We start from the raw sequence: 19,752 nt of genomic DNA, 5'->3' as shown, positions 1-19,752 counted from the left end.
GCTGCCAAGTCCTTGTTTCCTGGGCAGGCTGGAGCAACATCCATCTCTGTCCTGGTCCCGCAGCCATCGCTTCTTGGAGACCCACAGACAATTCGCCCCCTGTCTGGCAGCAACTTCTCTGCTTATTTATGGCCTTGTTTGCTCTGATAAATCTCAAAGTTGTAACGTTCAGTTCTTCCTGAGGCTGTCAAGGAGGTGCTTGTCCCTGTGTCACTGCTGGAGGCTTTCTCAGGCCAGCTCTGCCTTGCCCTGTCCATTGCAGGACCGATCCCTGTGGGGCTGGAGCCGTCTCCCAGAGCTCTGCTGGGATCATCTGTGCTGGGTGGGTGAAACGTGAGTGATGGATGTCCTTGTAGCTTGGTGCTGTGCTGAGGACATCTCTTCCCACCGGCATCTCTTCTTCTGGTGTCTCAGCTGCTCTGCCAAGTCCTAAGCCAGCTTTACCCTGCTTGGCTTCCAGTAAACCTGGAAAAGCACTGCCTTGCAGCAAACCTGGGCAAGTCGGGGCAGATTTCTGGCATTCTCCATCCCCAACTTTAAATCTGCTTCTAACTGGGGGCTGCAAATGTTTGGGGAGGTTTCACAGCCCCAGACAGAAGGGACTCTCTTGTCATACAGTTCCCTATCTCCCTGTTAGAGGCTGGTGTAACCTCCTTGCAGCCCAACCTGTTACAAGGTGAAACGGAGGAAGAACAACCATCCAGGCAGAGCACTTTCAGTACTTGAAGGCTGTGTTATTTATTCCAACAGCTTATATAGTTTTATCAAACCATCTTTAACACAAAACATGTCTCCTAAAAGAGAGAATGGTGTGAGATCCTACCGGAGATAATCTCAGCTAACAGCTTGCGAAGTTAAGCCTGAATTTCAACAGTCAAAACAGCAAAATGTTTCTCCCCTCCCCTTAACAATACCTTAAAATGCTAAAACCCAAAGAAAAAGATGCCTGTGGCTGATGCTGCTGGGCCTCTCGGTGGAGCTTGTCCACACAGGGCTGTGCTTTGGTCCTTTCCTGGTGCTGAGCAGCAGCAGTGGGGCTGCATGGGGCTGGCCATGGACGCGCGGGACCGGCCGGGTCCCCCTGCTGCCTGCCCTGGCGAGCGGCCCCACGGGCAGTCCGGAGGCCAGCTCAGCTGTGAGATGCAGGATGAGGGCAGTGTGTGGAAAAACCAATTGTCTAAACTTCTAATCTATGGAAACGGAATAAATAATAGGCTAAATTTGCAATAGTGGGAAGGTACCTTGGACAGGAAAGTCTGGTGTGTATATTATTACTGAAATCGCTTTTTCCCATAGGGGAAAATTGCAGCTAAGGCATCTTGAGAATGGCTCATGTCACTACAAACACTGCAGTGTTGCTCTAAATCGTTAGGGATGGGAGCAGAAGTCTTTTGGAGGTACCAGTCCTTGTGCAGCATCTTGCGGTGCTCTAAACAAAATGGCTGCTGCAGAGGCGTGTGACAGACAACTGCCTGGTCCAGGTTGGCTTTTGTCCACAAATTCAATAGCAAATTCTCGTTTTACATTCACAGCAAGTCCCTCCTGCTGCCCCATCCCGCCCCCTGCACGCTGTCATGGAGAGGGTTTGTTTTCTTGCTCCTTTGGTCGTGCTCCAGGGTCGCTCTCAGAAGAGGTGCTAGGTGCTTCGCTGTCTGCAGAAGGGAGGAGTGGGAGGAAAGCATGGTTATGCTGTGCTCAGGACACAAGGGATCAGTCATTGCTACAGCTGATTTCATTCAGCTCACTAGCTGAAGCCCTATTGCCACCTACCTGTGGCCAGATATTTGGCTTAAATGTATATGGTTGTCCCATCACGTTCCCAGAGCACAAACCCTTCTCAAAGCAGGGTAGCTGGTGGTGCTGGGAGGGTGCCTCAGGTCTCAAAGGACGGTGCAAGGATTTTATATGACTGCAGGGTGCATCGATACAGCAGTCCTAAACCAACAGTCCCTTTCAAAGCAGGGATGAGCTCTCCTTGCCTAAATTGTGTAGGCAAGTTCCAAGTGGACAGCCAGGCAGTTACCCTGGTTCTCTCTCTAGATGAGCTCCAGGTTGTGCTTATTGCAGACAGGTGTACGGACATGTACTATTAGGGACATATTTGAAGAGGTACAGCTGGGGTAATGCATTTTAAAGCATTTTTATAGTTACAGAGTGCAGCTTGGAGAAAGGGCTGGAAAGGAGTTTATTCTCTGCAGCTGTGCTGTGTGTTTGGTTGCTTGTTAGTGAACCCAGCCTCAGGCTCAGAGCTGAGCATTCGTGCATCCCACAGCTAGCTGGGCAGCAGCGTTGAGCAGGGTGATGCTGCCATGTCTGGGCTATGGGGAAAGGCATGGAGATGGCTGGTGGTGCTTAAAATTACTGCTGTTGCTATTCAAAATACTATTTAAAGGGTAATTAAGAAATGGAAAAAGCAAATTACAGCCCCCACCCCCATGATTTTTATGAGGCCTAAGGTATTTTTGACGTGTACTTTGCCCCAGGAAGGCTGCTGGTTGGTGCTCATCCTGTTAAAACAGGACCAGGACCTTGGCTGCAGTGTTCTTGCACCAGGACCCCAGGGACCACCCCGCTGGTTGCAAGAGACCCTCAGCCTGTGAGCCTCCTGCTGGCTGCAGGGAGGGATGGGATGTTCCCCCTGAGCATCCCCCCGTTGTGCCTGGCTCCCAGGGACTTTGCTTTTCTGCCGTTTCATGATGTGCCCTCCTAGGCTGGGCACCACGAGCTGTGGCTACCAGTGCCTGCGGCAGCTCACCTGCCCCTTCGACGGTGAGGTCACTGATGTCCTCGGTCAGCTTGCGCATGCTGATGGTGGTTGCATCTCGCTGGATGTCGTGGACAGCGTTCCTCCGGCCAGCCCGATCGCAGGAAATAAAGTCAGTGTACGTGCTGGACTCTACCTCCATTGAATTTCTATGCACATCCAAAATCCTGCAGAGAAAACACAACTCTGAGGTCGAGGATGCTCGGCCAACCTGGATGCATGGCTGCATCCAGGTTAGATGACTTTACGCAGGTAAATTACAGCATGAAAAAAAAAAGCCCCTGCAACTCCGCTCCCAGTCGGAGCAGCTACCGAAATCTCAGGTAACGACCTGCTGCTGGCTCTGCTGTCACCAGCTTTGTTCTCAGCGCACACCACGCGCCTGCCGCTCGGCTCCCCGGCACGGTGGGGGAACGGAGGCTGTCTTGGATTCAAAGCTCAGCATTTCAGCTCGACATCAGCCTGGCCCAAGCCCTTCTTCCTCCTCCAAATGCCATTCGAGGAGCTTTGAATGAAGGCTGAATTTGGCTCTCCGCACTGGGGGGGCTGATCCAACCTGAATTTGTAATCAGAAATGGGGCTCCAGCAGGCAGCCACCCAAAAGCTCCAGGAGCCGGTGAGTGCTTCACATCAGTACCGGTGTGTTTGTCACATTCGTGTAACTGATAGAGAGTTCAGTGAGATGGCTTTCCGATAAGCACTTTAACATGTGAAAATCAACCTTTCTGTGAGGTTTTTGGATCCCTTCGCTCCTGTCTGTGCCAAGCGCAGAGTGCAAAGAAAGGTTCACAATGAACACAAGCCGCCGGCCAGCTCTTGGTCCAGCCTGGTGGGTGTTTAAGCTGTTGGTTTTCATTTTAGCTGAGGCTTTAACTTGCCAGCGTTTGTCCTGCACACAGTGCAGGGAGCTGAGCAGCTTTGGGAACGCACCGCAAGCGTCTTGGCGCCCGGGCACGGAGCTAGCTGTCACATGCTGCCTCGGCGCTGTAAACCTGGTGCTCTTGGTTCCCTCTCCTGCTCACTGAGTTTGGCACTCGGTTTGTTTTTTTCTGCGTGGAAGTTCGAGGCTACCAGTTGGCTTATTTTGCCCACTGTAAAGGACGCCTTCCGCCCTGCTCCTCCACGTGGAGGAGGTGCCGGTCAGGAACACCGGCATCTAATGGAAAAAAGGCAACTTGTAGCATTCGCTTGCTTTTGTGTCTCGGGGTCAATGTGCCACTGAGAGGTTTGTTCAGCTCCTGCACCGATCCTGCTCAATGCTGATCTTCCTACCAGGGAAGCCTGCTGGGAAGCCCAGCTCCTCAAACCCGCAGCCTCGGGAGCCTCGCAGCCTCCACCGCCGAGGCTGGCGGACCTCAGCAGGCAAAGCGCCCCATCCTGGGGCACGGCGAGCGCTCGGCCATCCCCTTCCAAGTCCTTACCGAAGCTCGGCAGCTCCGTGGGGAGCAGCGGGGACGATGCTGGGGCAGAAGCTACCGGGAGGTGGCGGCTGAGCTCTGCCGCCGGGCTCAGCCCGCGGAGCCCCGCAGCGCCACCGGGGCCGGGGCGGCCGCTTCCCGCAGCGCCGGCCGCTTGCTTCTTGTCCCGGCCCCTTGCTCCAGGCTCTTGTCCCGCTCTGCAGCTCCCCCAGGCCGGGCCAGGGGGTCCCTGCCCGCCCGCATGGCCACCAGGGCGCCGGGAAGCCCCCGCATCCAGGAGCCACTGCCTCAATTTTCAGGGCGAGATGTGATTTTTCTGCAGTTCCTGGCAGGCCCAAACCAGCTCGGTGGGGCTTAGCCAGTGAAATATCTGTTAGCATCGGCCAGTGATAAGAAAGAACCACCTCCCTCCTGCCCGCAGAGTTGGAGCCGTCACTGTGGATGGATGGTTGTGGAGCAGTGGCTCCCCAGGGCAGGCTCCGGAGTTTAAAGCTCCCTCGCCTTGCTGAAATAACCTTGCCCTGCCAAGCCTGCTGTTTGGCTCGAGCTTATTTTTCCATAGCATCTTGCGAGGACTGGAATGAAATGGGAGATCTGAGCCGCGGCGGTCTCGGCTCTGCTGGCGTGGACGTGGCGTTCGGGGCAGGTTTTGGTGCCAGACCTCGGCTGGGCTCGCTGTCCTTCCCCGGGGAGCTCGTGGGCAGCGGGAGGAGCGGGAGGGCTCTGCCCTTGGGGGTCTGACCTTCCCTGCTGCAGACCAGCGAGCCCTGCTCACAGCCAGGTGGAATTTCACACATTCAGAAGGCGTGGATGCTAAGAAATTAAAGGGTTAAACGATTCTTCTGCCTTCCAGTGTGCAAGAGAGCCAGAAAGGAGGGCACTTTTTTCAGGTGAACTCACCGCCTCTGTCCAACTGACAAGCCAGCACCAAATCCCCATTTCCCCCTTGCCTGCTCCTCTGCAGCACAGCTCCCAGGCCCGTCACTACGAGCACGCAGGTACTGCAAGCACTGGGAGGTGGACAACGGCCTGGAAACACCCCTGGGGGGTTAAACACACCACAGGGCCATGCACCCGCAGCGCAGACATACGTCCCATGGCTTGTGTCCCATGGCTTGGAGGGCTCGGGTGGATTTTTGCAGTCACACCCAGCCCTGGACTCCAGTTTCAAAGGAAGCCCTTTGCGTGACACTGCATCTGTCCCTCATCTAGGTTAACCTGTAAGCTAGGAAGAGCTATTTTCATGGCTAGGAAGAGCTATTTTCAGACTGCACGTGTACCCGGGCTACCGGCAGGCAGAATGGCCGTGCTGAGCTTGCCCCCAGCCTTCCTCTCTTACCTCAGGCTCGTGTCAGGCTTTTGCTCTACCTCTAACCGGGCTTCGCAGTAACTGCATAAACTGTCTGTGTCAGACCAATTTCTGCACGTCTCCTCGTGGCACCTGCTGCTACAGGACACCTTTGAGCACTTCTTAGACATACTTGTCCCTTAGGGGAGCCAGCCCGGCCCAGCGGGAGGCTGGAAGGGAGGAAGCGCGAAGGTTAAACAGCAGCAGGTTTCTCTGCAGCACTGAGCCTGAAGCACCACCCGAGCCCACACGGCTTCCCTTCACGGGGCGGGATGGAATTGGGCCCTATCTTGCTTCCCCCGCTCCCAGGCGTGGCGTTGGGCAGGGCAGGGCCTGTGCCTGCCGTTGGTTCTGGGGCCACACAGAAATGTCCCCGTTCCTCGAGGGCGCGCTCTCCCCTAGGACACCTGAGGAACGTCTCGGTGACCACAACAGGCAGCCGGCAAGGCCTGGCACAGGGACGGGGAGCCCTGAGGTGCAGGAGTCCCCCACACTTACATCCCCAATGCTCCCACCGCCCGTTGTGAGCGGCAGTTGGGACCAACAGCTCCGTGCCCTCAGGGCCGGATCCTGCTCTCCTGGTGTCACACCAGAGGATCTAACTGCTGCTGTTGGCCTACGAGCTTCTGGAGGTCCAGCCAAGCTTTTACCCAAACCAAACTAAACCTTGCTGCATTTCTGGGGTGAAACAACTTCTTTGTGTTGCAGTTCAGCAGGCAAAGAGGGATACTGCCCCTTTTTTCTGTTCAGGCTTCGCATCCTGCTTCTCTTCCCTTTACCACCAACCTGCAGGGACGAGGGCATGGAGACGTACAGTGCCATCGAGATCTCCGCATTGCACCCCTTGCCCTTTCATTCCTGGGTACCATGACTATTATTAGCCCTCTCCTACTGGGGGCAGATCCATAACAACAGCAAAACACACTCAACAGCCCTGCCGGGCTTGTAAAATATTTACAGCATGAGATGGTTTGCTGCCGAGGGGGCCTGGTAGAGCACAGAGGCGGCAGCACCAGGATTTCTGTGCTCCCTGCGGTCTGCTGCGAGGTTCCCTGCTGCGAGAGCCTCATCCAGCCAGGAGGGAAAAAATCCCACAGGGCAATAGCCAGCACTTGAGGTCAGGGGGTTTCCACCAACTGTCTGACAGCTTCCAGCTGGAATTTCAGCAAATTTTCCACTGGCTCTTGTCTGGGAACATGCGTGAGAGGTTGCACACCAAAGGATGAGGGCTCCATAATGGGGTTATCAGGGCTAGGGAGTATTTTTAGACCTGTGCCAGTGCCTTTAAGACCTCACTATGGCTCAAGACCCCCGTGTCTTGGAGCTTTGATCCAGGGCCAGAAACCAGGGTGACACAGTGGAAGCCCTGCAGGGTGCCCAGTCCTGGTGCTGCTGGTAGGGCTGGCAGCAGGGCCTGCTCATGGCACAGAGCTCCCCTGCCCTCCTGCTGGGCCTGCATCCTCTGAAACGTGGTGGTGGCCTTGCCTCTGCCCAAACTGATGTGCTCTGAGCTGCAGGGCCCCCAATTTCATGGCTGGGAGAGAAAAGAGGCAACAGCCTGATCTCCTGCCAAGGCACGGGTGTCCACCTCACGTGCTGAGCGGCGTGGAAAAGCCTCACTGTGCTGTGGTGGTGAAGAAATGCCAAGGTTGGGCATGTCACATTGGTATTTTTGGAAGGCTTTTGCTGTGGGATTCCTCATAGTAACTCTGCACCCTCTGGCTCTGACACTAAATGCAGTGAATTCAACCAACCCCGACATCACGGCGTCTCCTTCCACTGCAGGGATTCTGCAAGAACAGAGCTTTTAGGCTTCTCTAGGACTTGGTGGAAAAATATCATTCATAAAGCAGAAGAACAGGCACAGCAGGGAGATTGAGGCTCAGTGTGTGAAACAGATCCCATCTGTTGCTTTGGCCTTGTTTTGTGGCAGGAAGATCGCTTGAGGCCTGTAGAGCTGGTAACTCACTGCTTAGCCTCCGATTTAAGATGTGGCTTAGCCTGACTCCTGTAGGACTTAGGACTTCACACCCCTTGCATTTAGCTTCTCCCTCAGTCCTGCCCTTCAGCACATCCCCAGCCTGGTCTTGGGGACCCCTGCTCTGTGTCTCTGTGGGGGAACGGGGGAGATCGCTCAGCCCCCCCAGCCCACAATGACACTTCTTTGTTAGCGTTACTCAGCGCCGATCTCCCCACTGGCCTGGATCAGGCTCCAGCCCCGTGTTGGTGGCTGCATAAGGATGCCAGTAATTGCCCTCCGCGAGGGGAAAAATCACATTTTTCCTTGGCAACCGAGCTTTTCTGGGGCTCCTCCCTTCCCGCAGCATCCAGACCTCATCTGCATTTTAAGCCTCTTCTGCAGCTTCTCACCAAGTTGATTAATGGAAATAATTGGTCTCTCCGTGCATCTGGAGCCAGTTGCCGTGACAGCGGTTGTATTTGTGTTTTGTTCCCAGGTTGAGCTTGTTTTCTGCATCCCACAGCTTCGAGGTGCCGCCGTCCCCATCCCTCGGGCAGCCACACATCCCTCGGGGCTCAGGGAGACAGGGCTGGTCAGGATGAGCCCCAGCGCCATGGGATGGGGTGGGGCAGCCCCACAACATGCAGAGTGAGCACCCATAAGGCGGAAGACACGGTGGCCTTGCCCTCCCCTGATTTTCCCCTCCCGGTGCAGGCAGACACGGCTCCACCACCCGCGCTGTGCAGACCGGCGAGCCCAAGCCCTTCATCCAAGCACCCTTGGCCCCAAGAGTCCCCACTCCTTGGTCCCCCACAGAGACCCCATCAAAGCTGTTAAGAGTACAAGGGGAGGGCTCCACCCACCATTATTTTTATTTTTCCCCCCACTTCTTGTTTAGCTGCCTTTGTACGTGAATGCACTTTCACATGAGCAAAACCATGGCTGTGGAAGATTTGCTAATGGCTGAATCTGCAAAACAGACTAACCACAGACCAGACGCTTTAAACCCTCCAGCTGTAACAGTCTCACAGCTGCTGTTGTAGTCATGTCCTAGGAGGACCCTTGTATTTTCCCCACTTGTGATGTCCCAGCACCGCCGGGCGATTTGGTGGGTTCCTATGTAACGGGGTTCCCCACAAATCCCCTGCCTCCCTTCAGACCATCCAGGCCTCTGGAAGTAAAGTCCCTGCTGTCTTTCACCTCAAATTTCCTCCAAAGGCTGGAAACTACCCAACGGCCCCACAGCTCTTCTGAGCACCTCAGGGCACTGAATTCAGAGACGGTGACCTCCTCAACCCCTGCCTGGGATGCTCGCCCACCACACCAGCACCTTGCGGCCTCCCCAGGTGAGGAGGATTTCCCTCAGCCCAGAGGAGATGCAGCTGGGACCTATTTTCTAGCATAGCTGCTGTTGTATGTATAAAAGGAGGGGGGGAAGCCCCAGTAGTTCTTGATGGGATAGCTCTGTTTGTGGGAAAACCTTTCTGTGAAGACAGAGGTATGTAGGCCTGGGTTTTTACTTATATGTTGAGAGGGACAAAGAGCAGATCTTGCGTGGCCTTGTTCTGTGGTCTGAAGGGCTGAGTTTAGCTGCTGTGTGGAAGCGCTGCAGGAAGGCAGATCCTAGCTGTGGTGCACACACGTGCCTGGCCCTGCCTCATCCAGGCTCACACAGCCCCACGGGTGTCACGTCCACACCTGAGCAGTGTGTTCCCCCTCAGTGCGGTGTGAGGGGTGGGAGAAGCCCTGGGGCCTCCTGAGGGGCCAGAGCCCTGGCAGCTCCCAGCGGTCCCTAAAAATAACCAGGGCAGCTCTTACAAGTGTCACTGTGGAATGAGGCAGGCTGATTAGCGAAAATGGGCTTAGCTCTGCTCCCTGGGGCTCGCCTGGCTGGTTCGCTCGTGCTGCTGCACAGAGGAAAAATCACTCACATAACTCAGAGGAGAGGGGTAGTGCTTGCTTGGGAAATGGGGGAAAGTCTGCCCCGGGAGCAGTGACAAGGGTCAGCGTCTGGGCTGCTGCTATTGGAGATTTGCTGACAGTTAAAATGGGGAATGTAGGAGTAAAAAACAGCTGGTAGGAGCTGGTTGAGCTGAGTCCTTCTGTGTGACCCTGTGGCTCCTGTGACCCACTGAAAGCAGCAGCCCCTTTGGCTGTGCTGCCTTGCTGGAGCCCCATGCACCCACCTCACAGCATTGCTGTGGTGTGGGGAGATTTCTGGTACATCTGTGTTAGGTGTAGCAGCTACTGAGCCCTGCTGCAGGCAGGGTAAGTCCCCTGCACGTGAGTCACCAGGGATGTGGGATCTTGACATGAGTTGAAGTGGTGCTCGAGATGCACCAAAACACCGTGTGTGTACTTGGAGAGATCCTTGCAAGCTGTAGTCTCAGCGGGGAAAGTGCCTAATTAAATTAACTGCCAAATATTTTATGGTCTACTGAAATGCAGCCTGGGCACAGAAGGACATGGGGTGTCTCCAGCATGCACGGAAAGGCGTTGGGTATAGGTAAGCTGCTCTGGGACCTGCAGGGTGAATGACAGTGCACCGGCCAGCCCTGAGATGTGCTGGTGCCAGATCTGCAGACACCTGCTCAGTGCAAACAGTCTGTAAGTGACGAAAGAAAGCAGCAAGGTGACCTGCACAGCCAGACGTGGGGCTGAGAAGCTCTGAGCAGGAGACACGGAAGCGAAAGCACAGGGAGGATCGTCTGAGCCAGCAGGCTCACCACTCCCACAAATGTCACAGAAAGGCTCAGAGCTGGGGGTTCCCTGCATCTTCTGGGGGATTCCCTGCATCTTGCTGGGCTGACCCTATCTGCAGAGCAAAGCTGGCATGGCAATGTGGGAGCAGGCTGCAGGAAGGGCAGGATCTGTGTGTGGTGTCTCCCTCCCGAGCTATCAGCCACGCTGGGGGGCTGTGCTATGCAGCTCATGCTAGGGCTGCCCAGAGAGCTGGCACCGTGACGTGGCTTGGTGTGTGCGTGGCTGCAAAGTATGGAAAATGCAGCAGGGAAGTCATTACAGCACAACTGCGGATATTGGTTTCCTCTCAGCAACTTTCTAGCAGCTAGTAATATGGAATACAGAGGAGGTGAAATGACTTCTTACAAAACAGGAAGGAGAAAACTTTTCCCTGTTTATGTAATACTTCCCTGTGAATAAAAATCTTATCAGTCTGCAGTGTGCATCCCTACCTGGGTTAGTTGACTTTCCTTCTGGACATGACTTCAGACAAGCTTCATACACAGCAGGGCACTGGCTTCTGGGGAAGGAAAACAAAATAAATGTAAGAAAACAGTGTCCATGCTCACGTTAGGAGGTAGAAAGCTCAGCAGCTTTTTCCACCACCTGTGACTGTAACAGGGGATGGAGCGTGGGGTTGGTGAGCAGTGAGAGGCCTCAGGATACAGGTGTTCATCAGAAATGTTCTCAGCATGTGTTTTTCTGCATTAGAAGTGGTTTGCTTTGCTGGGTCTAATAGCAGAGAGAGCCTGACCAGTGGCCTGGCCTCACAGAAGTCCCCTTTGGTTTTACTTCTCCTTTCAACAACTTGATTTGAGCGTGCTGGGAAGAACCGAAGCCACTCGGTCCCCTGACCTGCACCACAGGGAGGCCTGGGGGGATCGGTGCTGCTGACAAAAGTATAAATAAATACTGGTTTGCAGCCCCACTGCCATTTAAAGAAGTGAAACTTCCATGTTAGCTGCTTTGAGGAAAAGAAGGGGAAGTTTGTCTGGTGCTTGTAGTTGCCTTGGTTTGCCTGGTGCTCTTTGGTTCTCTGCACACAGCTGTGCCTTCTCCCTTTGTCCCTAAGCCCCACTCAGAGACATTTCCTCTGTGGCCTTAACATCTGTGGATGACTTGCAATCTCCTGACCTGCAGAGCCCAGCCAACAAGACACTTGCTTATTTTAGCAGCTGTTTCAGCTTTCAGACTTTTTGGAACATCATGGACTGCTTTTTTTTTAAACTTGGTCCCAGGGACACATACTAGCAGACAAAAAGCAAGAGATTAACCATTTAAGGAAGCAAGCAGTAGCTCATTCAGCAATTCTGCCTCATCCACCTGGGCTCTGGGCCACTCTGACTGCAGTCATTTTCCAAACCAGGACAGATCTGCAGACTTCCTCTTCGTTCCTTGACCCACTTCTAAAACTGCCTCGTTGTTGGAGCTGAGGATTGCTCGCCTGCTCCATCCCTGCCTCAAGGACAGGGCACTTGCTGCTTTTGTGTGTCAGTTTGCCCATCTGTTAAATGGAGCTATTAATACTCTTTCCTCACTAGATGTTTCAAATATTTGTAAAGCTTTGAGATCTGCAGATGACAGGCTTACAGAAGTGGAAAATACTAATTAAGATCATGGCAGTATCCAAGCAAAGGCACAAGGATTTAACAATACACTTCTGTTAGTGTTTACTGCACTTACAGTGAAGTACTTATTGGAAGTGCTAGACAGGAAAAGAAACAGCATTCCCACAACTCTGGGAATACACATCGCCCTTTCGGGGCACCAACCGGGCTAACAAAAGCAGGAAGGAAGAAAGCCAGCTTTGGAAATTCTCGATCCTCGATTTCCCCTCTTTGCATTCCTGCCTCACTCCGGCTCCCATGTCATGCAGCCCAAGCAGTTAAACCTCCGGCACTTCGCGTGTATTGCAAAACTTCTTCAAATCTGTGGCCCTGTGCCAGGAGATGCTTAAAGCAAATTGGAACGAGCATGCTCTGAACTAGAAGAGCCATCACCAAATAATCCTGGTCCTGAGGGGCTGTTGGGGAAGCCCTGTTTTCTCTCAAAAGAGCTGATTTTGGAGAGAGGAGCCCTGCAGCGACTGGTCTTGGCTTTCTATCCCTCCGGCACTGGCTCCAGCTGGATGTTTCTTCCCCACGGCCCTACCTTGGGGGCTTGGGGAGTCCTGCAGAGCGGCAGGTGGGCGCCCTGCTCCATCCTCTGCTGGCTGTCCCAGCCGTGGGGGTGGGCAGAGCTGCAAGACCCAATGTGCACAGGCAGGCAGCATCCCACATGGGGGGTCCGGGGGCTTGAGGCTGGTGATGGGGATGGGCTGAAGTAACTTCTGAAATAATATTTTACTCTTCCTAGTCTGGTTTTATAGTGCATCGAGGTGTTATTCAGGGACCTTGTGGAAATGTCCAAAGGATAGCTAAGCATCCACACCCAGTGAGGAGTGAATTACAAGGGCACTGCCATCAGCATGGTACACACTGCTTGAGGTCCAGATTCTCACTCTGTTTTTCAGCTGTTACCCAGAAGGAACACACAAAACAAATGCACTGCTTCAAAATGAGTACATGTTCCAAGAAGCCCGGAGTGCTTTTTGGCAGAATTCAGCCCTATTCTATACAGCAGATGTCTTGGTGTTGCTTTTGATCCAGAGAGGAAATCCTTTTTTGGTTTCAACCAAGGTGGTGGCAGCAGACAGAAGGTCGTTCTCGTAGCTCTTGACTCATGGGTAAACATCAGGCCAAATGCATCACTGATTAGAATGGGAGACTGCTCCTCCCGGGGCAGGCTGAAAGACTGTCTAGCTCGGTATCCTGTCTCCAACAGCAGCTGGCATCCTTGGCTCAGAGGTGCAAGAAGACTCGTAGTTGTGATGGGATATTTTCATCAGTTACTAATTGCCCTGAACCAGGAGGTTTTATAATCCTTTAAAAGCAATATCCTTATAACTGCAACCAGGATAGCTTTGTTACCTACATAACAACCTGGCGTCCAATACAACGCCTTCTGAACTGAGTGCCAGTGATATCTAGAGGCAATGAGCACCACTGGCTAATTACTTTGTGGAAAGAGTAATTCCAGTAAAGTTGATGACGCTCTGGTGGGGATGTTTGGCTTATTACATCACTGTCAATATCAACAAATGTTGGCATTTTGGTCCTGGCCTGGGAGTTCCCGAGGCAGCAGCTTGTGGCCAGCAGCGTGCAGGCATGGAGGAGCCAGGCAGAGAGCCCTGTGCCTCTTGGGGCTGTGCCGGGAAGGAAGGCTTTTAGGAACCCACAGCGCAAGCCAGAAATGAGTGGTGCAAAGTACATAGCCCTGCAGGCTTGAAAGCAGTGGAAGTTTAGAAACGGGGGAATAAATGGTTCATAGTCCACCGCTGCTCTTCCTGCTTGTGCTACAGGTCCCAGGCTGAGCCCTGGAGCAACATCTCCGCGTCTCCGTCACTGCCGTCGGGAGGAGCTGGGGACAAAGTGCATGCAGCCGCCGACCCTCCCCACCACACCGGCTGGTACCGGTAAGCTGCTGGGAGCACCTCCCTTTATGGCTTGGCTGGGAGCATGTTGTTTGTTTTTTTCCCCTTTCTCATCCTCTCTAAGGAACAGGTACTGTGTTGGAAAACTTGTTTTCTGGATTGTTCCGTTTGTATGGCTCTGGTGACTCGATGGAAACCCTCAGCAGTTAGATTGAGGCTTTGAACGTGAAAATTGAGATCAAGGTGGTGCAGTAAGGCAAATAAAAAGCAGTGTTGAAGCTTCTGCTGTTCTTTATAGACTTTCAGATTCATCCCCTGGTTCTGCTACAGACCTGTATGAGCCCAGGAAAAACACCTGATTTGTGCCTGGCCCCAGTAAAACAGGGATGATGCTAGTGTTTGGCTATCCAGGCAGGTTGGAGGGATCAATGCAATAACTGGTCCCGAAACATGGGAGATCCAGGAAATATTAGCAACCTGGAAAATGTTTTTCATAGCTGTGTTTTGGGGGGCAGAGTTGTATGTCTGTGCGCAGGCTTCCAAGTGGGCTCAAAATTCTCTTTTCTTTGGTTTAAGAGCATGGGGAAGTGAAACAGCATTTTAGCCTTTACACCTGGTCAGAATCAGCCACTGTGAGTACAGAAATGAGCAGCTGGAAGATGCAGGTCTATGAATATCTTTGGGGTTTAGCATATCCACTATGATGCTACTTGTGTTGGCAGCCTGTGCGCTTTATTTTAATGGCCTCCAGCTCTTTGGGGCATCCAAGTCCTCACCCTCTGGCAAGTGTCCATGGCATGGAGGACATGGAGCCCAGCGCCCTGTCCTGTGCTCAGGGTACAGTAAGCTTTGGTGTAGCCATGTTTGTGAACAGCCATTTAATCTGTATCCATGCTATGGATTAATTCAGCCTTAGAGGATCTCTTCATGCATCCTCGTTTCCCAGACACTGTCCCTCATCTCAGTAAACACGTGATGGCTTCTCAGTTGGGTGGCCCCTCATTTCCAAGGTGGCCTGTTCCAGCCAAGAGTCAACGAAGCCAAAGCACGTCCCACAGCCACCTGAACGGAGCACGCCAACCTCACATGAGCAAGCACAGCCCAGAGCCCGAGGGCTGCGTGTGTCTGATGGCCTCTGCCACTGGCCACGCGCTCCCCGTGGAGCTGTCCTCACTGCTGCAGCTGCCCCACCACAGCCACCTCTTGCTCATCCGGCACTGGCATGTCCTCCTCGTTCGTCCCACGGTCACAGCCACCAGGGGCATTGCTCCTGGGAATACAGCTAAGCTTGGTTCTTGTTCCGTGAACGCATTTACCCCTTCCAATGCAAGGGAAATGCTTCCCAAATGCTCCTCTAGGACCAAGGCGTTGCACTCGTGTGCCAGCTCACCGCTGCTGCTCGCTACCAGCTGCTTAGGGGAAACCGGAGAGAGGAGAGCGACAGGCAGCTCCGAGGTGGAGGAATTTTCAAAGCCTCCTGAGAATATCGCCACACAGCAGTTCTTTTTTTATCCCAACTCTGTGCCTTTTAAAACACTTGCTTGGGAAGCTGGATGCCTGTGAGTCTCCGAGCCTGCTTCCACCGCGTTTGTGAGGCTCTCAGCTGCGCCAGGGCTTGGGGTGGCCCCAACCCACACCACGGGCACGGAGCCCGGTGTCTCGCAGCCTGGCATCTACTCCTGGACAGGCACAGCGTGGCCCCTGTGTCGTAAGGGATCCTGTCTGGCCAGTTTCTCAAAATAAATGGACAAATGGCAGAAAGGAGGCCAGAAATCCCCACGGGGGTCACTGAGCCACAGTCCTTTGTGATTGCTACAGCTGCTCTCCCCTCCGCAGCAAGCACGGAGCGACGCGATTTTCAAAGTGAAACACAGCCACCTCCCTGCCACCAGCACGGCAGAAAGCCGGCACGCAGCCTTGCTTTTCAGCCTACAGCTTGCAGGGGGCAAAATCCCGCTGCTGGCAGTCCGTTAGGTAAAAGTTAAGTCTGTCCTTTAAAGAAACCACCCATCGGCAGCCCCCAGCCGCGGACGAGCCCCTGGCAGCATCCTGCCCCTCGCACCCTGCTCCCCGTGCTTCACTTACGGGCACGACGGCTCCGGCTGCTACTCGAGTCCCAAAGCCCCGCTGCTGCCGGAGGGATCGAGGCTGGAAACGCGCCCCGCCAGCCAGGTTGGCCGCAGCCAGCTCCAGACTCACGGCTTCCTTGTGCTGGGAGCCGCTAAATGAAGTTGCACTTGTGGGGCCGAGGGGCGTGTTCTGCTCCCCGCCGGGTGAGTCCCAGCCTGCTGTAATCCAATGCTCGTCCCGATGATGTCAAGCAGCCGCTGCTCGGCTCCTACCTTACAGGCGGCAGGAGGGATCCGTTTCCTTCTCGCTGAGATCTTTGTTTAGCTTTGCGTTGTAACCTCATCTCCCGGCAGCTGCATGTGCCTGAACATCCTTCCTTCGATGCGTGGCTCTCGCTGCCGGGTGCTTCCTCTGCGGGCTCCACCTGTCACCGGCAGCACCCGCAGCTCCGCGAGGCGTCTCGGGTGCATCGCTGGGATGCGCGGCTCAGCTGCCCTGTGCCCTTCGTCCCCTCCGTGGGGGCCAAGCCATGGGCTCCATCACACCTGACACCACCAGGGCGGCTTTGCCGGGTGGAAGAGCCTCCCAGGGAAATAGCTCCATGTCTTTTTGGAGTGCCTTTTGCACTGTAGGCTCCTGAGGGGTATCTTTGGTGAAATTCAAGTGTGCTTGTGCTCACCTGCCCTTGTGACAGCCTTATTTGGGGGTGAAATGCACAGCTGGTGACAGCATCCGAAGGGAAGGGGGAAGGTCTTCATGGCGAGGCAGTGCTGCGTGCCAAGCACCTGCCTTTGCGCCCACCCCGCTGTGGAGTGCAGCAGGGGGGCTCTTGGCAAACTCGGGCTGCTCCAGGAGGAGAGGAAGCCCTGCCCAGGAATGTCACCCTGGGTGGTGTCACTTCCCTGTGTCCCTCGTTGGAGGCGACTCGGGGTGACAGAAGTCAGACAGCTGATGGCAGTGCTGTCGTGCCTGTCCTCCTCTGGCACAGCCCTGCTGGCATCTGTGGGCACCCGACTGGGGCATCCTGCCCCGCAGCCCAGCCTGGAACCAGGGCTCGTTAGTGCCAATTGCTTCACCAGCAGAGTGGAGGATGCGTCTTTCCCTGCTGTGAGGGTGCTACCGTCTGCAGCTTTGTAAAGGGGAGACTTAGAGGGCATGACTTGGCTGGAGGGCATTTGCCGGGAACCTGATCCAGTCCCTGCTGGAGCTGCAGAAGGTTTAACTTCGGGCTGAGAGCCCAGTGAGCAGTGTGAGCTGGAGGACTCTGCTCCAAGGCTGCCACCTTGCAGAGCACAAGGCCTGACAGTGGTGCTTCTGCCCCCCTGCTGCCCACCCCGGCGAGCAGCCGTCCCATCCCAGCCATGAGATCGGTGCCTGCAAGCTGCTGGTGACAGCGGATACCCACGCCCTGCCATCGCATGCAGGAAGAGATAAAAATACCAACAAAAGCAGCTGGCAGTGCAGGAAACACCCTGATGACGAGGGGGTGCTGAGGAAGGAGAAAGAACCTCAATAAAACAAAACATCCCCACGCTTAGTGCAGCCATGCTGACCTCCTATAGCTCCACCTCTCGATTCTCCTCTATTTTATTTCAAAACCAGCTTCGGGAAGACAGTTTGATTTCCAGAGATGTATCATTTGACTGAAACTAATCTCTCCCCAGTGCTTTTGGGTCATGCATTATTACTTACCCGGCGGTGATGGCAAGGAGCTGGCTGCGGCGCGCTGCCGGGCAAGAGGGCCTGGGAGGGCTCTGCCCCCGTGCCGAGGTGGCCGCGGCCTCGGGAGGCAGCTCGGCTGCCTTGGAAGAGCTGAAGTTTTCTGCATTTACTCCAGCTCATATTTGAAAGCAATCCAGAAGGCTGTGCTTATGCTGACACTCAGACCGCGGAGTCTGGAGGCCAGATCTTGCGAAGATACGAGTGCTGCCACACCAGCAGCCGGGCCTTGCCTGGACAGCAATGCGTGCAGCACGTAGGAGTGGTAATAGCAAAACACTTCAGAAATCCAGGAGCACAGCACGTGAGCTTTATAAATAAGATGTCTACTAACTGTCTGACATATTCAAACCTCCCTGGTCCTGGGAACAACCTCCCTAGAGCACCCATCAGGAGAGCCCTCTCCTTCCTCCCCGCACTGTGTCCTGACGGTGCCCTCACTGTCCAGGACCATCCCTGCAAGGACTGGCCTAACATTTTCCATCAAAACTCTTCTGAAGTAGAAAAATGTACTTTGGGATTAAACAGTGTTTTCTACAGAACATTTTTTTTTTTCCACAAGGGAAAACCAAGCCATGAGATGCCAAATAGTTTTCAGTTTGGCTGAAATCTTAACGCATTAGGTTAAAAATGCATTGCTTTCGATGTATTCATTCTTACTATTTTTACATGAAAGTTGTTATTTTTCTCTGGAAATCCACCCCAACTTCTGGCTACTTCTGAGGTTCACCATCTCTTGTCCTATCGCTCTGTACAAGATGCCAGAGGCTTTGGCATCACAGACACCCCAGGGCATTCATCCTGAGCTGTGGGCTATGAATAAAGGAATAAATGCAGTTCCTCTCACAATAGAGAGCAGACGTTATAGATGCCTGGCATGGCCCGCTCTGAATGGCAGACTGTGCTGCAGTGTCGAGCAGACTCAGACGAAGCCACAATCAGCCTTTTGTGGCTTTCTGTTCTTTCCTATGGCTTTTACTCCAGCTGACTAATCTGCTCCTCTTTGCTGATGTTCTTGCTGCCTCTTGCATCCAGCTGCTCTACGCTCTGCCACCCTGCGTGGCTCAGGGATGGCATCGATGCCATTGCCGCCCTGCACAACGGCAGGCCTCATTCTGCTCTGTTATACTGGTGTTGATGGTGCAGTTGGTCTGCAGAGGATTGTGGTGATTTTTATTTTATTATTTTTTAAGCTGTTAGCAGCTTTTCACTGGGGGGAGCAACACCGCAAGGAAGGGGTGGGACCATGACACTGCAGGTACCAACTCCTGTGCTCTGCGGTGAGGAGCAAGCAGCTGCCCCACGGGGTGACCACCCGCCTGGTGGCCAAAAGGAAGAGGGACAAGGAGCAAGCCTGTAGGGCACATCCCCAGATGAGGTGAGAGTATCCCAAAGGGTGCTAACATACAGAAATCAATCCCCAGAGCAGCGCTGCAGTGCTGCTCGTGCTCTGCGTGTTCCAGCGTGAAAAAGCATTGGTGCAGAGGACTGTCCAGGGGCTCCGAAGCCAAAGGAGCCAAACTGTCATTACAGTAGGATCTGACCTGAACATTTGGCAGCCTGAGCTTCATGTCCCTCCGAAGCTCGTGCTGCCACAGCCCTCACTTGTACCGTCAAACCTCCTCACGCAAGAGCAACTTTCATGGCATTTCCCAGGCGCTGAGCTGTCTGTGTCACTTGATGTCATCAAGATCGCAAGGAAATGCGGAATGGCACAAATTAGACGTGGAAAAAATGTGGTAAACTGATTTTTTCCAGACTTCCACCCCCCAGAACAAATACTTTAAATAAACTTTGGATCAAAAAATGCAAAACATATTTCAACAGTGTGCTGGGCTCCCTCAGGAAAATGCTTATGTCTTAAGCCCTCGAATGACATCTTGTACTCGCATTCATGAGAAGAAGAGAAACCGGCAGGTAGAAGCAGCGTTAGCGACAAGCCACCCTTTTAACTGCCACAGGAAGGACAGGTTGCTTAGATTAAGGATGAGAGTGGGTGTCAGTATGCCTCGGTGAATTATTTGACATTCAGACCAATTTCGCTTTTACAGTTGTTAACCCAGAAAGGTTCCTCAACAAGTGGAACTCAGAGATGCGTTAACGAGGCTGAGCTCGTTAGCGAAGCACCCCCAGGGGCTCGGAGCCCAGGCTGGCGCCAAGGAGCGTGGGGCCACGCAGGGCTGGACCAGGGGCTCGGCGCGGGCTGGCGTGCCAGCAGGGCAGAGCGCGCTCAAAAAACTGTTTGCTTTAAGCTGCAGC

The 19,752-nt window shown here is 54.0% G+C and overlaps 1 protein-coding gene and 1 long non-coding RNA gene across 4 annotated transcripts; one reads left to right on the top strand and one right to left on the bottom strand.

The window, feature by feature from the left end:
- Positions 1-713: 713 nt before the first annotated feature.
- PKIG (cAMP-dependent protein kinase inhibitor gamma) lies at positions 714-18,094 on the bottom strand. Of its 3 annotated transcripts, none has more exons than XM_080557683.1 (4): positions 17,467-18,094; positions 10,685-10,752; positions 2,756-2,931; positions 714-1,652 (listed from the first exon to the last, which is right to left on the bottom strand). In XM_080557683.1, the coding sequence occupies exons 3-4, from the start codon at positions 2,904-2,906 to the stop codon at positions 1,573-1,575; spliced, it is 231 nt and encodes a 76-aa protein (XP_080413809.1). In that variant the 5' UTR covers positions 2,907-2,931; positions 10,685-10,752; positions 17,467-18,094; the 3' UTR covers positions 714-1,572. The 3 variants fall into 3 exon arrangements, with proteins under 3 accessions (XP_080413809.1, XP_080413808.1, XP_080413807.1); XM_080557682.1 differs by lacking the exon at positions 17,467-18,094 and adding an exon at positions 16,047-17,397; XM_080557681.1 differs by lacking the exon at positions 17,467-18,094 and adding an exon at positions 15,790-16,038.
- Positions 2,942-15,703, top strand: LOC308178691. Its single transcript, XR_013939909.1, has 2 exons — positions 2,942-8,988; positions 13,633-15,703. It is a non-coding gene; the product is annotated as an uncharacterized lncRNA (long non-coding RNA).
- Positions 18,095-19,752: the final 1,658 nt, after the last annotated feature.

This window comes from Anser brachyrhynchus (assembly GCF_964034855.1).
Source record: "Anser brachyrhynchus genome assembly, chromosome: 16".
Taxonomy (NCBI): domain Eukaryota; kingdom Metazoa; phylum Chordata; class Aves; order Anseriformes; family Anatidae; genus Anser; species Anser brachyrhynchus.
The sequence above is the reverse complement of the archived record's forward strand: the minus strand, read 5'-3'. Positions and strand labels throughout refer to the sequence as shown.

What these genes read in the sequence shown, in the direction of transcription:
- PKIG (XM_080557683.1), bottom strand. Translation starts at nt 2,906, where the DNA reads ATGGAGGTAGAGTCCAGCACGTACACTGACTTTATTTCCTGCGATCGG. An exon ending in CCTCACCGTCGAAGGGGCAG is followed by an intron (nt 1,653 to 2,755) that starts GTGAGCTGCCGC and finishes TCCCTTCTGCAG; the next exon opens with ACAGCGAAGCACCTAGCACC.